The 16,763-nt window shown below is 42.4% G+C and overlaps 1 protein-coding gene across 1 annotated transcript in view; it reads right to left on the reverse strand.

The window, feature by feature from the left end:
* Positions 1-16,763, reverse strand: part of trappc9 (trafficking protein particle complex subunit 9) — a 339,169-nt gene that overhangs the window by 161,143 nt on the left and 161,263 nt on the right. Inside the window, exon 18 of the mRNA XM_034094424.1 lies at positions 2,311-2,453. Within this exon, the coding sequence (XP_033950315.1) occupies positions 2,311-2,453 (143 nt within the window). The remainder of the gene's footprint in view (positions 1-2,310; positions 2,454-16,763) is intronic.

A 16,763-nucleotide genomic window follows, 5' to 3' on the forward strand; every position in this document is an offset into this window, starting at 1 on the left:
CGTAACACGGTGCGGCCGTAACGCGGTGCGGCCGTAACGCGGTGCGGCCGTAACGCGGTGCGGCCGTAACGCGGCGCAGACGGACCCCGTGGAATACAGGGGTATATACTGTTTTTGGTTCTGGCTTCGTGTCCGTTTGTAACATCACTGAAGCCTCAAAATACTTCCCATTGACTGACATTGGGAAAGAGACGTCTGTAAACCAGCTGACATTCGTTTTAGCTAAATTAACTATCTAGTATGTTCACTGGAATGGCCCATATTTAAAACATTAAGGACTAAAAGTTGTAAAATGCAACTTTTGTACACCAGTCGATCCTTACGTTTTAAAGTGTTTAAGTACATATCATCACATATAATAATAATACTAAATGTTATTTATAAGCGCACTTTTCATTTGACAAGCAGTGACGTTTACGCTGGCATGGCAACAAGCGGGGGTTTTAAAAATCCAGTAAAAGGCTATTCTAAAAATATGTACAATAATGGGTCTTTAACATATTGTAATGTATTGTCAAATGTTTTGTTTCTTGTCTTAAATATGTATGCTTGTTGATGGTGCAAGTAGAGCTGCAGTTATTCAATAATCATTACATAATATAACTGGGAATAAGGTATCATTAAATTGTTTCATAGGCCCTTACATTCCTAACCAAAATATCCTTGTAAATTACAATTTAATCAGCTCAACTGTACCATGAACAGACTTCACAAATGTATAAACCTATTAAAGATGCAGTTTAATTCTCTGTGTTACGCAGAGGTGGGAAGTAGTGGAGTACAAATACTTTGTTACTGTACTTAAGTACATTTTTCTGGTATCAGTACTTTACTCCACTACTTATTTTTCTGACGACTTTTTACTTTGACTTCTTACATGTTGAACACAAATACCTGTACTTTTTACTTCTTACATGTTACACAAATACCTGTACTTTCTACTTCTTACATGTTGAACACAAGTACCTGAACTTTCTACTTCTTACATGTTGAACTCAAATACCTGTACTTTCTACTTCTTACATGTTGAACTCAAATACCTGTACTTTCTACTTCTTACATTTTGAACACAAATACCTGTACTTTCTACTTCTTACATGTTGAACACAAATACCTGTACTTTCTACTTCTTACATGTTACACAAATACCTGTACTTTCTACTTCTTACATGTTGAACACAAGTACCTGAACTTTCTACTTCTTACATGTTGAACTCAAATACCTGTACTTTCTACTTCTTACATGTTGAACTCAAATACCTGTACTTTCTACTTCTTACATTTTGAACACAAATACCTGTACTTTCTACTTCTTACATGTTGAACTCAAATACCTGTACTTTCTACTTCTTACATGTTGAACCCAAATACCTGTACTTTCTACTTCTTACATGTTGAACTCAAATACCTGTACTTTCTACTTCTTACATGTTGAACTCAAATACCTGTACTTTCTACTTCTTACATGTTGAACTCAAATACCTGTACTTTCTACTTCTTACATGTTGAACACAAATACCTGTACTTTCTACTTCTCTCATTTCCCAAACAGCTGGTTCCTTTAGTCTGAATGTGTGTTGGTGCGTGATCATTATTCTTTAGAGTCACTGCGTGCCTATTGGTTGGAACACGATCCGTGTATCCATCACTTCCTGGTCTTCTCTAAAGAAGAGGGACCAATGGAAACGTTGTCATGTTGCCGTTGTTCAGCATGGAAACATTCATTAGCTAGACATTATTGTTCTATTGATATAAAGGGAGGTCAGGTACTCTTTAAAGCAGCTGCTAGTTATGGGTACTTTTTACTGAAGTACACTTCAAAGCCTCTTTACTTTCACTTGAGTAAAGAACTTTAGTCAGTACTTCTACTTTTATAAGAGTACTTTTAAACACGAGTATCTGTACTTTTACTTGAGTAAAGGAAGTGTGTACTTTTGCCATCTCTGCCACTGGCCTTAGACGGACTTGGATGGTTTTTGGCAATCATGCTAACAAGCTAAACTAAGATGGAGAGTATGGCACACAATACACCTTCCTCAGGAGCATGCTAGCCGTATCATAGCATGCAATAGCAGCCTTGCAGAATGACTGTGAACTCTTAGTCGCATTTGATAGAGCTGGGGTTGTAGAAAAAAGATTGTGAGCTGGAAGTTTGTTGAGCAACAATTTTTACCTCTTCCTACTCCGAATGAGTCTTTACTTTTACTTGAGTAAAGAAGTTTAGTCAGTACTTCTACCAGAGTATTTTTAAACAGGAGTATCTGTACTTCTACTTGAGTAAAGTGTGTACTTCTGCCCTCTCTGTGTTACCTGGTTGCAGGCAGGGTGTTGACCCTGGTGAAGAACACAGACGGCTCCACGTCAACATGGATTCCCAAAGACAGCTCCCTGTAGTAGCCCTCCACGTTGCCCGCTCCCCCCGAGTACTTGAAGTTCAGCACGGCGTCCAAACTCTGCAAAAAAGACAAGGGGAAGGTTATAAATAAAATGTAGATAAAACTGGTTTGACAGTGTACTGCAAAGAAAGGCTGATTCAAACAAAAGAGAAGAGCCAACTTTGCTTTTCAAAGAGTGATTGGGGTCAGAGGTCACAGCCGGCGTGTTGTGTTCTGCCTTCAGCCAAAGCAGATTGTATTTTTCAGATCGATGCACCAGGAGTCATTACCACAAGATAATAAGTTCGCCTCGGCATCGGGCTGTTAAATGAAATGGAAGGGTAACAGTGATTAAGCCCGAGGGGTGTGGGCCGATATGATTTTGTCAAAGTCAACTTTATTGTCAATCTTTCAGTTTGTGTGTACAGACAGAGAGAACAAAATATCGTTTCCCACAATCCCGAATACAAAAAAATACAAATATATATATACAAATATGTATAGACCTATATATACACAATCAACAGACACATGTTTACATATTAGCGATGGGAATTTGAAAGCAAATGTATATTTGAATATTCGACCCCCAAAAAAAACGGTTAACCGAAATGTTCGTATCCTATAAAATAAAGATTAATTTTGAAAAATAAATACATACATGTTCAAATACATGTAAGTATAGAAACCAAGTCGATTTTGTAAAATATATTGAACTGGTGATCTGTGAAGCTGAGCATTGAGCGGCCGAACCAAGCCAGGAGGCGGAGGCAGAACGTCAAAATGCAATCCGGTGTGGGCATTTATTCAAATCCACCTGAACAGTCAGCAGCCGCAAGGATCTCACACACACTACCTGTCCACTGACGGGGAAAACAGAGCCTACAGACACACACACTAATCAGGCCAATAGGACACAGGTGGGGGGGGGGGAGGAGACAACACAGCAACAGACAAAACGGGAGGGGGAACACTTTCAAACTAAACCACATGTGCAATATCACGAGGCCCGAAGCCGTCAGTCCACAGTGACAGTTACCTTCGTCACATGCTCACAGTTTGAACAGTTGACAGCTATAGGCCGACAGCTTATTACAGCCTATTACAACAGAGATCAACAACCGATAACTCATTCTTGTTTAAGAACATGAGCATGTCTACTCAGGGGAGAGGCGGTTCACGATCAGGCCAGCTGTAGAGGAGACCCTCTCAGCTAGAATGTGGGCCTAAGATGAGGTTTGAGTCTGCGTGTAGGGAGGGGCAGCAGCCGTATCATTAGCTAGAACTCGCTAGATCTGATGGATTTGGACATAAACGCGAGTGAAGTATAACCGGACGCGAGAGAGAGGGATCTGCAGCTCTGCCCGCTGTGAGGGACCGGTGAGCAACACACCTTTAGACCTAACACACTTAGCTATGGCACTGTCGCATACATTGAATTATTCCATTTGATAATATCAACTTAGGCACCCCTCTCAAAGATAAAAGTCATTGTCATATCTACACTGTAGCTATGCACACATGACAATAACAGCCTTGAAACTTGAATTTGAAAAAGCACAACAATCAATATATACAAAATAACAGCCACTGCAATATCTTTGGGAAATGTACATTCGTGCAAGATTTGTCCAAAAGTGTCTGGTGCTGGATTTGTGATTCCAACAAGACGATTAGGAATCAACGTCTCGCCCCTAAATGTGAAAGATGGTGGTGGGTGGGTGCAGCGATTGGGGGAAGGTGGACACAGAGAATGACTCAAAGGTACTTAAAGATATTCTCTGAGAGGAGGGGGAGAGAAACAGGACAGGCAGCCAAGTCGTCGAAGGATGTGGAAATTGAAAGTGGCAGTTTATGGTGAGAGTGCTCGAGCTGACTCAGGCAATGGGCTAAAGCGAGGTGAAGCGAAACATCCAAGGTCCCGCCTTTTCTTCCTATGCCACCTATATCATCTCTGCACATATTGCTGATGCAGGTTCTGCCTTTCAAGAACACATTCCTCTGATTCTGGGATCATTTGTAATTATTCTGGGAGAGCCATAAGTGAAGAGATGTGGAGCGTGCTGGCACACCAAGCAAAGATAGAAACAACGTTAAAAAGCCCCTTCACTCATCTCAAACGCGATGTATGGTATATGTTCCTGTCATACATTAAATCCTGTTATATTTCCTATAATTCAAGCAATATTGGTTGGATGTATGGCTAGTTAAACTTAAAAAACGATAAGCCTTTTCTGCGTAGGCTCAGGGTTCATGGAGCGGACGAATGCATCACGTTAATATTCTACAGGGCAGCAATTGAGTCTATTATTCATTATGGCATCACAACATGGTTTGGTATCTTGTCAGTTACATCTAAATCACAACTCCAGAGCTGGATAAAAAGGGCTGGAAAAATAATTGCCGTGCTTCCACCGTCCTCTCTGCAGGAGATATTTGAGGAGATGGTGAGAAAGCAAGGGCGTAAAATCCCATGCGACCCCACACACGTCCTGTGTAGACAGTTGGAGTGGCTGAAGGTATAGATTGCCAAACTGTAAATCGAACAGGTATAAGTTTTCCTTTGTTCCGCTGTCAGTCAAGCTGCTGAACAGTCAGGAACAATTCTGATTACGATTATGCAATCGAGAAGGTTAAATAGGGGAAGTGCAATATGTGTAAATAGGTATGGATACGATAGGGATATGTGCAATTTGACGGTCACTATGCATAGGTGCAATAGGGAAAGTGCAATATTTCATTATGTATGTGCAATGGGGAAAGTGCTGTCCCTGTATGTTTCTTGTTTCTTTGCCATGTGATATGTGATCTCTGTTCTGTATCTATGACTGATTGTCCTAACTGTTTTATGTTTATTATCTCGATGCCCAAGACACATTTCTCCTATGGGAGACAATAAAGCTCCATCTAATCTCATCGAAATAATAATTCCTTACATTTATTATAGCGCTTTTCCAGATGCTCAAAGCGCTTTACAAATACACATTACACACATGTAACGGTCATGGACTGTGGACAGTACCCACAGGAACATATTCAGGTGAAGTGTCTTGCCCAAGGACACAACAGCTTTACGGCGGCGGGTTTCGAACTGGTGTTCCCCAGCGCCCCTTTGATCTGATGATCAACGCACAGCCCACTGCGCCACTCCGTCCCTAATCATCATTGCAGACCAAGCCTCTCTAAATTCCAGATGTTCACTCACCTCAAACGCATGGATTTTGTTTCCAATCCTTGGTTATATTTAAATGCCGTACATTAAATCCTGTTATATTTCCTATAATTTAAGCAATGTCGGTCGGCCTTTTATTTCCAAACAAAGTACCTCAAAAACGATTGGATGGATTTCCATGACATTTTAGACAAACCTTTGTGTTCTCCAGAGGATGGAACCTGTGGTAATCCTTTGAATGGTCCTCTCAATCCACCGTGACATGTTGGGTGTTTAGAAAGTAACTCAACAACTATTGGATATATTAAAATAACATTCTGTGTACATACATCCATGTTTCCCTGTCGACAATGTTATAGATTATGTGATAGGCAAGGCAAGGACATTTTATTTATATAGCACGTGGCGATTCAAAGTGCTTTACAGATTTACAGATACATTATTAAAAAGGCATTTAAAAACAGGCATAATAAGCAAAGGTAATTAAATAAATAAAATAAATAAACACAGCAGCAGGTACAGAATACATGACTACAAAGGCATACTGTAGTGTGAGTATGGGCAGCTCAATTAAAAGCAGCGGCAAATAGGTGCGTTTTTAGTTGGGATTTAAAAATAGGAATTGTTTCGGTGCACGATTTGGGCAGTTTGTTCCAGATTGTTGGGGCATAATAACTAAAAGCTGCTTTTCCATGTTTAGTGGTTACACTCAGAACAGAGAGCGACCCGACCCAGAAGTCTGTCCCCAATCTATTTTAGGTTTGTCTTTTGAAAGTGTACCAAATAATTGCGAAATGTATGATTATCCCTTTTTAAGTTGGTCCGTGTACTTAATAGCTAATGTCCGGTCATCACACTAAATTAAGACGTTGAACATGGTAAACCCATACATATAAAATATCAGAGTTGTAGCATTTAATTACCACCATTCATAGAGCAGCTACTACATCTATAGACTCGTGAATAAATATCCATCACGAGTACTTATCCAAGTGTATTGTGTTGTAGTTTACTATATGGTATAAAAAAAACATGTATTTTATCACAAACAGCTGACAGCGTGTCCATTGATATTATAAAGACAGCAAGCTTAATATTGTTAGCATGCTTATTTTCAAAAGTGGACGACGCTTGATGCAAAAGGCTACAAATTAAAATCTGGATATTCTCACTGAAAATCATCTGTTTTGTCATCTCAGTGCAGACTGCTTTGGCTGGAGAGCAAGAGCAGCAAGAGAAAGACACATGCTGTGCTGGCAGCAGAATAAAAGGAACAGCAAGATGTCATTTTAATTCATCAACTGAAGTCTCAGATTCGTAAAAAGCAACGATACTGGTCTGTGGCCATTTCCCATAAAGTCTATGTTTTCTCTATGCAAATAGTTGCTTCACTTCCTGTTTGTTAAAGTGCACCTATCATGCTATTGTAGGCAATAGCATAGGTGTCAGATATATACAAATATTTAAAAAAATTATATTTAGTGTTTTGCTCAAAATATCCCTCTGTTTCACTTCCTGTTTCAAACGTGCTGATTTGGGTTTAAAGCTTTAAAGAGGAGGGGTCTGAGCTCATGTGGGACCCGGCAGCTACCGTCTAAACTAAATGCTGCCGTGATGAAACGCCATATCATGGATTATCAAGGATCTGAAACAGTCTGGAGCTCAAAGGCTTTCTCTCTTGCCGGTTATACCACAAGGTGAGTTCCTTTCTACTTCCTGCTTCTTCACACACATGCTCTCCAGTACAGGTTAGCTCTGAGTGTTAGCGATGCTAATGTAAACACCGACCATATTACGTCCAAAACAGTCGGGCATTGTTTCTGATAGCAACGTTTCTGATTGGCCTGTGGGTCCACATTTCAGATATTACGTCATATCGGACGCAAATCTGGATCAGCTCCGTTGTTCCCCCGTTTTTAGAGATTTGGGTACGGAGGAAAAGAGAGGGTTTTATTTCCTGACGCTGCGTGAGTTCCCCGACACACATGTTTATGTATAGAAGACATCACAAAGTGCATTTTTTGCATGATAGGTCCCCTTAAATGTTAAGTTCGGTGTTGTTTTATCTATTCATTATTATCAAAAGAACCCAGAAAAAGACTAAATCCACGTTTTTCGATATAACAATATGGTCCGTTTCTCAAATCCCAATACTGCCACGGTGTTGCTCAAATTCCGATAAAACACATACAAGATCCATAACATCTCAACGGGACGCATAATGCTTTGTAACATATCCTGACACATGTTTACTAATGGTGAGCATTTGTCATTCTGGAAGCTTATAAGAAAAATCAATGCAAACTCAATGTTCTGTTGCAGCGTCTAGTTTTGTAATACAAGCCGTTGTGTGCTCCGATAGCAGCATGCGGGGAACTAAACATGATCCCCTTGAGAAACGGTGATTGTTTAAGCGAGACAAGAAACCAGTGGCTGTGCACCCAGAATCACTTTCCAGACCCCTTCCTCATCCAATCCCCTTACTCAGCTGTTGGCCCCTTCAGGATGCTGTATCAATCACACTGGGCTAAAAATAGATCCAGCTGTAATGCGCTGACTGTGCTGGGAACTGGCCATCACACAGACTGAGCAAACAGGCTGAACGCACGCATGCATTACCGACGCATGCATACAAACAACGTGATTACTGAGAATGTGCACATGAAGGTAACCGTTCCATTAAGGCGTTCAATATCACCCGAAATCAAAATGCAGCAGTGGTTTTAATGAGTAACAAGACAATGGGAAATGGCATGTGGGTTTATTCAGAGGTCATTTTAAGAAATTCGGTTTTTAGCACTTGAATAATTACATCTTTTTGGCTACAAGAAATGTTTCTATTGGGAATTTACTCATAGCTCTTCTTGGTTTGAGTTGCTGCAGATCCAAATGGAAAAGCACGGTTTGATTTCAGCCCAACATTGATGGATCAGAGGAGCTATATATCCCCTGGGAAAAGTATTCGTTAAGTCTTCTCTTTGCATGTAGTTGTCTCGTTTGACGGGCAATCTTCCAACTTTTGATAGCCGTTTACATCGACATCAATCAAAATACAACCTCCGAAAATAAAAACATGGAAGCGGCATTCTCCTCTCCTTATCACGGGCTGCGTCTCAGGTCGATTATTTTCATTTCCTCGGTCTCACCGGAAGTTGATTTGTCGGCGCCATCTTGAGTAGCGTCCCATGGAGCTTATTTCTGCCGGAGGACCGAGGATCGAGGAGCGATAATCGAGGAACCACCAGACCATCCTTCGATGAAATCCTCAGCCACTCGCCCCGCCCCCTTACTGTGTATCGCTCACTGATTGGACGAGGCAGCGCATGCACTGATCTGATGCTTCTTGACGTGAGAGCAGTTTCCCAGCGGAGTGAAGAAAACACACGAACCTCACGAGAGTCCCTCCTCAGTTAATGCCGTGTTTTGTTTCAATTAATGTTTCATTTAGTTACAAATATGTGATATATCTGAACAACAAAGTGGTCAAAAGATGATTCAAGATCAGTTTAAAGTAATACCTGTTGGGGAAATATTTTCCAGGGCTCATAACTTTGACCCAGTTCATCAGTTCTGTCCTGACTGAGCACAGGCACCCGTAGCCTTGCTGCTGGGCTCCCAGTGTGTTGTCTCCCTGCTCCTGCCTGCTGGCGTCAGCTGATAGAGGTGTTATGATTCTATCTGTTATGCAGCATGTTGATGATTCTCTCTGAACTAGCTGAACACACGGGTCTGGGGTCGAGTTCTTCAGAGTTGACGTGGCAACTCTACCATGAAGTCAGAACCTCTGGCTCTTTGACTTGTTTTGTGAATTCTCCGGCCGAAGCTCCAAATAAACCCGTCGGTGTTTGCCATCAAAGCTCCAGCTCTCCCCGCGTCTCCTTCGTGAGTCGGTGACTCCTCCTGCATCGCTACACAGAAGTTCCCCCCACAATACCCACAAGACAAAGCAAATATATCATCATAACTACATTTGGGAGATGATTCCAAAGTGATACATTAAGGACAGTTCTCCTGGTTTTTTAGCCATGCCTCATTTTGCTCCATTTGCTCTTTTCCAGCCCTGTTTTTGCAAGGGCTGATTCTGCTTTTGTGGCAGACTACAGCGCCACTTACAGGCCTGGCATATGTACTACAGCGTCTGCAGCGCTTTCGAGCGGTCTCTCATTCCCCTGATTGGTGGAGAGTTGCCCATATAGGCGGGGCACCCCTTTTTCTGACGTCAGGAACATTCAAATAATATCATATCCGTTGCAGCCCCGTTTTCAGAGATTTGGGTACGGAGGAAAAGAGAGAGGGGACACATATTCATGTATAAAAGACGTACAAAAGTGCATTTTGCATGATAGGTCCCCTTTAACTGATCAAGATGTAAGTGGTTTGGATGTGTTAGCTTTGCAATGTCCTAATACAACTGTCTACTTGTTACAGGCCTGTGTTTAAAATGACCCATCAGTTCATGTACACAGGTCACTGAACACGGGACGGTACTTTAAGCCACTAAAGCCCCACCAACACGGGTCAAGAGCTTCATCTAAAAAAGGGGATTAAAAATGTGAATCCCTTGTACAAAACGTTTTCTAAAACAAACTGCAGTTGCACATGGACATTCGACGCTTCTTTTCAGCCTTCTTTCATTAACATTTCCAAACTCCATACACGTATATGAGCATTTTACGTTGAGTATTTTTCAAATTGTCATTGTGACATCTTCTCCGCTTTATCTTTAAAAAGAGACTTATGTAATCTGACTTGGAGCGAAGCGTCACAGAGACGACATGGGACTTTTACCTTGAACACAATCACTCAATATTTTTAGAGGTGAATCCTAAACGTCACACGCACAAGACTGCAAAGAGAAAGAAGGGGGAAGCTGAGGGGTTTTTGAAAGCATGTGGCACCAAAATAAAGATCCTGACGTGTCTTCCGGAGGAGATTAGGACGTGGACACATGTCTTTTGACAGGAGTTGTAGGACAAAGCATCCCAGTGACAGGAAGGAAGGGACCTTTTGTTGGCACAGGGTCGAAGTGTTATTTACAGTAGGTGTTTGAAACATTTAGGGTCATCACTCACACAGAATAAAATGAGATACATAGGGTTGTTTGAGCACAGAGGCAGAATCTTGATAGCAAAGATGACTTTAGGTACATTAGAACAACCCAGTCTCCAGCTGCAACCTTTTAATACACAAGTAGGGACAATTAGACCAGTAAGACCAAAATAGCTGCTTTGGAAAAGTTGTATTGAAACCACAAACCTATCGAAGCCTTTAAATGCCCATTAAAGTTGTACGCTCACTTGGAAATTGATGAAGTGTCATTTACGGACCGTCTACACAGCAGCGTTAAAAAAATCTTCCAACGCTTCTCTGCCCATTCACTTTGAATGGGGTGACGTCACTTTGCCTCGCTTTTCGCTGAACTGCATTGTGGGGAAGCAAAGCGAAGATTTCCAGGATTCACAAGTTGAGAAATGTTCAACGTTTGAAGCTGAGCTGGAAGCGCCAGCCAATCAAACACGTTTATGCAAATCTGACAGTAGAAGCGCTAGCCAATCAAACCGCGTGTACGCAGGGAGAACCAGACCGCAGTTCATTTCCTCATATTCCAAACGAGAAGTTACGGTAGCAAATCACCCGGTTCTTTACGACCAGACTATTGACGGGATACAAACCGGAGGAACCAGGCATGGAGGGAGGTGGCAGAGGCAGTGGGGAAACTGGTAGGGTTTCGCCTGTTTGGGGAGTTTATATATATATATATATATATATTGCTCGCATAAAATCCCCGGGGTTTTTGCTTTGTATGTCGGGGGGCGGGAGATTCATGTGATTGGTTGTTGGTCGCAAAAAATCCCCAAGCTTTCAGACACGCCCAGCTCCAAGATTTTCAAGATTTTTTCAAAGCTGCTGTGGACGGGCCGTTACAATGGAGCTAATTTGGAAAACAAGAAAAGGTCTAGGCACCACGAAAACACAAATCTGGATACAGTTCACCTTTAAGGGAAATACATAAATGAAAACCAGGTGAAGAATAAAAAGGATGTTATGAACATGTTTTAGTTATTGGCAAATCAATGTAAACACGTTTTTAGAAAACATATGACTTAAAATAAATGTGTTTCAGGTCCTTGACAGGTTTTTTATATAATATCTTGTACGAAGTTGGCCTAAAGTGTCCCTAAATGTCAACAGTAATATCACTAGTGTCACAATGTCATTCATAAAAGGTCATTACAATTTGCTATGGAGGAAGACAGCAGATATGAAACGCTCAGTGCTCCACTGCTGGAAGAGGCGATGAAACAACGTCTTACTTAACCCGAATGGATAATGGCTGTATTGATCTCTCGAAAGGTGGTGAGATGAGGACTCATCACAGTAAGCAGTAAGCAGTAAATTCAGATTGAACATAGTAAAAAAATTGTAAATTATAGTGTCCGTCCAAAAAACAAACATGACTTATAGTGAAAACCACCCTTGAATGATGCGATGGTAGACTAAAAGCTTTAGGAATCCAAACTATAACATATAATAAGTACCCTGTATCAAGATTGATGCAAAACAAGTGACCTTTGACCTTTTTAGAGAGGTTTAGAAGAAAGAAAAAACACTTCTGGGGTCATTTGGGTGCGTTTTCCATATCTCTGGAACCCATTGGTCGATTTTGATGATTGACAGCTCCTTTTAACCGTTAGAGCCAATAGAATCGAGGGGAAGTTCCTAAAATCCATCTAAGCATTACCCATTGGTGAATGAGTGATGCGCAGCCAGAATGCCCAAAACCGGAAGCTGTCATCCAGCTCATAGCAGCTATATATGAAAACCCGTTTTCCGTGTTGCCTCCGTAAAGCTACGTTGTTTGTTCTCTGGTTTCGCATTCGCCGCCCTGGGTTTTGATCGCACAGTGATGATACTTAGGCTTGGCATTACCCTTGTGTTTTGTTTAGCTAAAAATGGTTAATATTGTCTGATAGCTGAGTTTCTTCCCGTTAAGTGGGTATGACACATTGATAGTTTGTTAAATGTTAAGAAACCCTCAGACGCTGTTTCTTGCAAGATGTTGCGTTTTTTTGCGGCATTGGGGCTTAACTGGTTAAAGGTCCTCTATCACTCTGTTTCTCAACAATATATCACAGCTCTCAGATATATCCAGAGCCTGTCTCTGATTGGCTGAAACACCAAACAGATAATTGCAGCATTACCCATAATCCCCTCTGTTTCAGCCCTGTTTCCAAAGTGCTGATTCTCTGTCTGTTACTTTAGATGAAGATAAGGAGCCCCTCCCCACGCCCCTCTGAGAGACATTTGGTTACAAAGAACTCAATGGAGCTCTAGAGGAGATTCAGGTGATAAGGGGGGGGGGGGGGGGGGGGGGGGGTTACCTTGTTGCTGATTGGCTAATGGTTACACAAGACAACACATCGTAAAGTGGCCAAAATCTGATCAGCTCATTTTCAGACAGGTTTTTATAGAAATGGATCAAAAAGAGAGAAAATCTTTGTTCCTGAAACTTTCAGAGTCTCTTTCCACAGAGGGGACACATGTTGATGTAGAAGAGACATGGAGAAGAGGGGACACATGTTGATGCAGAAGAGACATGAAGAAGAGGGGACACGTGTTGATGTAGAAGAGACATGAAGAAGAGGGGACACATGTTGATGTAGAAGAGACATGGAGAAGAGGGGACACATGTTGATGTAGAAGAGACATGAAGAAGAGGGGACACATGTTGATGTAGAAGAGACATGAAGAAGAGGGGACACATGTTGATGTAGAAGAGACATGAAGAAGAGGGGACACATGTTGATGTAGAAGAGACATGAAGAAGAGGGGACACATGTTGATGTAGAAGAGACATGAAGAAGAGGGGACACATGTTGATGTAGAAGAGACATGGAGAAGAGGGGACACATGTTGATGTAGAAGAGACATGAAGAAGAGAGGACACATGTTGATGTAGAAGAGACATGAAGAAGAGGGGACACATGTTGATGTAGAGGAGACATGAAGAAGAGGGGACACATGTTGATGTAGAAGAGACATGGAGAAGAGGGGACACATGTTGATGTAGAAGAGACGTGAAGAAGAGGGGACACATGTTGATGTAGAAGAGACATGGAGAAGAGGGGACACATGTTGATGTAGAAGAGACATGGAGAAGAGGGGACACATGTTGATGTAGAAGAGACATGAAGAAGAGGGGACACATGTTGATGTAGAAGAGACATGAAGAAGAGGGGACACATGTTGATGTAGAAGAGACATGAAGAAGAGGGGACACATGTTGATGTAGAAGAGACATGAAGAAGAGGGGACACATGTTGTTGTAGAAGAGACATGAAGAAGAGGGGACACATGTTGATGTAGAAGAGACATGAAGAAGAGGGGACACATGTTGATGTAGAAGAGACATGAAGAAGAGGGGACACATGTTGATGTAGAAGAGACATGAAGAAGAGGGGACACATGTTGATGTAGAAGAGACATGAAGAAGAGGGGACACATGTTGATGTAGAAGAGACATGAAGAAGAGGGGACACATGTTGATGTAGAAGAGACATGTCCACAACACTACAGCTCTTATCTACCTGTGTATTTCCAGATGAGTATTTAGCAGTTGTTGTAAATGAGAGCAGAAAGGCTCGAGGTTATGAGAGATGCATCCGAACAAAATTACTTTTTACACTTCTGCTGTCTTGCACTTCCACCGAGTGAGACATCTAACACACAGCTAAAGTTGATAACTGCAATCATAAAAATAGAATCTCATCCTGCCATTTCCACCGTGTCAGCAAAACAGTAAGTTGAGCCGAGTGGTGGGAAACAATCCTGCATTTGGCCCGAATTGGAAATGGCATACGTCCACCCATTTATGTAAACATACGACACATGTTTACAACCTGAATGTTGAAATACATGTGGTGAATAACATATTCCATTCTCTCCGTCAGGGTTTGAGCTTTGCTGTGGGGTTATTTTGATTATTATTTCTGTTCTCCCGTGATCCTCCTTGTTTCTTGTCTGGTCCTTCTCCCGGTTCTGTCCTCCCTGTCGTTAGTTTCCCTGGTGTGTCTGATTGTCTGATTGTGTTCACCTGTTGCCCCTCCTCCCCTGCCCGGCTGTTTCTCGTCTCGCGATTACCCCTCCCCGTATTTAGTCTCGTCTCTTCCCGTGTCGGTTCATCGTTTGTCTTTCCTGTCTCCCTCCATGTTGGTCACGGTCAGTTCTGTGGTGCTACTTGTGGTTTTTTGTGCCATGTTTATGTTCATCGGCTTTTAAATAAAGCTCGTTTTTGTTTATAGACCTTTTACCGTTTTTATAGTCTGCATTTGGGTCCTACCTTTTCAAAATCAATGGATCCCAGGTTTTCCCCTCACACTGGGACAGGTAGTTGAACAGTGGGTACACAGAGGCACACAGTATTTACCAATAGTGTAATAAAATGGAAGCCCAACTGCCTCAACTGTGAAATGAGGCTGGACCCCTGCTTAGGTCGAATGTGCCTCAGGGCAGGAAAGAGAGCCGTCCGCCGTGTGAGTCACTTAGTCAGCGGGTGGCCTCGGGAAAACCTAGAAATTACTCGAGGGCATTCGGATGCAGTTTGTCGATTAGGAGTGCTGCTGAGACTGCCTCTCCAAATATACACCTAGCTGTCAATCAACCAACCAATCAGAATCCCCCATGAGGAGAAACGGCGAGTAGTCAAACTGAAAATGGCTTCACTGTTAGCTGTGGAAGTGAAATAGAAATCAAGTGGGAGTCCCCATAGATAGGGAGGAGAAGCAGCAGCACAACACTTTCCACCTGTTCATTACTGCAGTATCGATGCAACACTATGAGAACATGAGATCTGTGCCCAGCTTCCAGTACAACGCTGGATGTACGAGATAAGTCTTTCGTGTCCGTCCGTCTGCATTGTATCTCCTTAAGAGGCCCTTTCATGATATGTGTAGTCGTGAGACAGCCCATCAGAACTGCTGCTGTGCGTATTGCAAATTGCAGACGGATGATAACGGAGGGCAGGAGGGCTGATGAGAGGGAACGTGTTCTCCATCAGGCACACGGTGTAATGACTTCGCAATAATCGCCAGATGATGAGGAGCGAGGGCACCGCCAACAAGTCCGTGTTGATTCGATGGAGGTCTAGAAACTGCTCGGTAACAACCGGGCTGCATGCAGTCAGAAATAGCTGACATTGCTGACAGGGACATTTTTTTTTTTTTTTTAGCGAGGACCCAGTGAAGCGCACAAGTTTGCATACTATGGTGTGAGATCCAGATTCACGCTAAAACCAAAAAGCCCATCTGAAACGGCCCGAGCCGCTCCGCTTAATGATGGTCCTGACATTTTCTGCCCACAGTGTTTATAATGTCACGCTCTGCACCCACTCACTGTTAGGGTTGGCCTATGATGTGGCAATTAGAATGGGAGACATTTTAAAGAGTGGGTGAGAAACCTGCCCAGCTGTGAGGGGGGGGGGGGGGGTTATGGGAGGTGGAGGGTTGTAAAGGTAATGCCAGAAAATGTGGAGACTGTAGTATGACGTCAATTAACTCCAGCAGCATCGGACAGGTCATATGTTTGACCGTTGAATGAAGAGGAACGCAATGTAAGGGTTCCTAATTTGGTTTCCAAACAAAAATAGATAATCATAGATGTGTTTATTTGTTTAAAAAAAGTATTGAAGACACATCGAACATGCATTTGGTACATTGATGGGTTAGATTGAACAGTTCAAAGCTACTAGCCATACATAGATGATCTTCACTTGAAGGAGTACGATATTTAAACCACAATTATAACCAAGACGGACCATGTCGCCAGAATGTAAGAGATGGGGATGTTACGATACAGCGATTCGCATCGGTGCACCGGCATCAACGTTCAAGATGCGAGTGCACCGGTTACATCGGCTACAGTTTGGGTTGAACTCGCGATGCATCGATTGTAGCGTCGTTCAGCACTCGGCAGAGACGATCTTTGATCTTTGCTTCGCCACTACGGAGGCTGACAGTTATCAACACACATGGAAGTCGAGGAGAAGGAGAAACGCAGCGCACCGAAAAGTACCTACAAATCAAACGTTTGGCAACACTTTGGATTTTTCAAGAAAGACGGACAACTTGAAAAGTCGCTCGCAAATTGTAAACGATGCCGTGCCGCTTTAAAGTACGCAAGTAGGCTAGTACGACGTGGGGTCTGCGTCTGAAAAGAAA

The sequence above is a fragment of the Pseudochaenichthys georgianus genome, chromosome 11, assembly GCF_902827115.2.
Source record: "Pseudochaenichthys georgianus chromosome 11, fPseGeo1.2, whole genome shotgun sequence".
Taxonomy (NCBI): Eukaryota; Metazoa; Chordata; class Actinopteri; order Perciformes; family Channichthyidae; genus Pseudochaenichthys; species Pseudochaenichthys georgianus.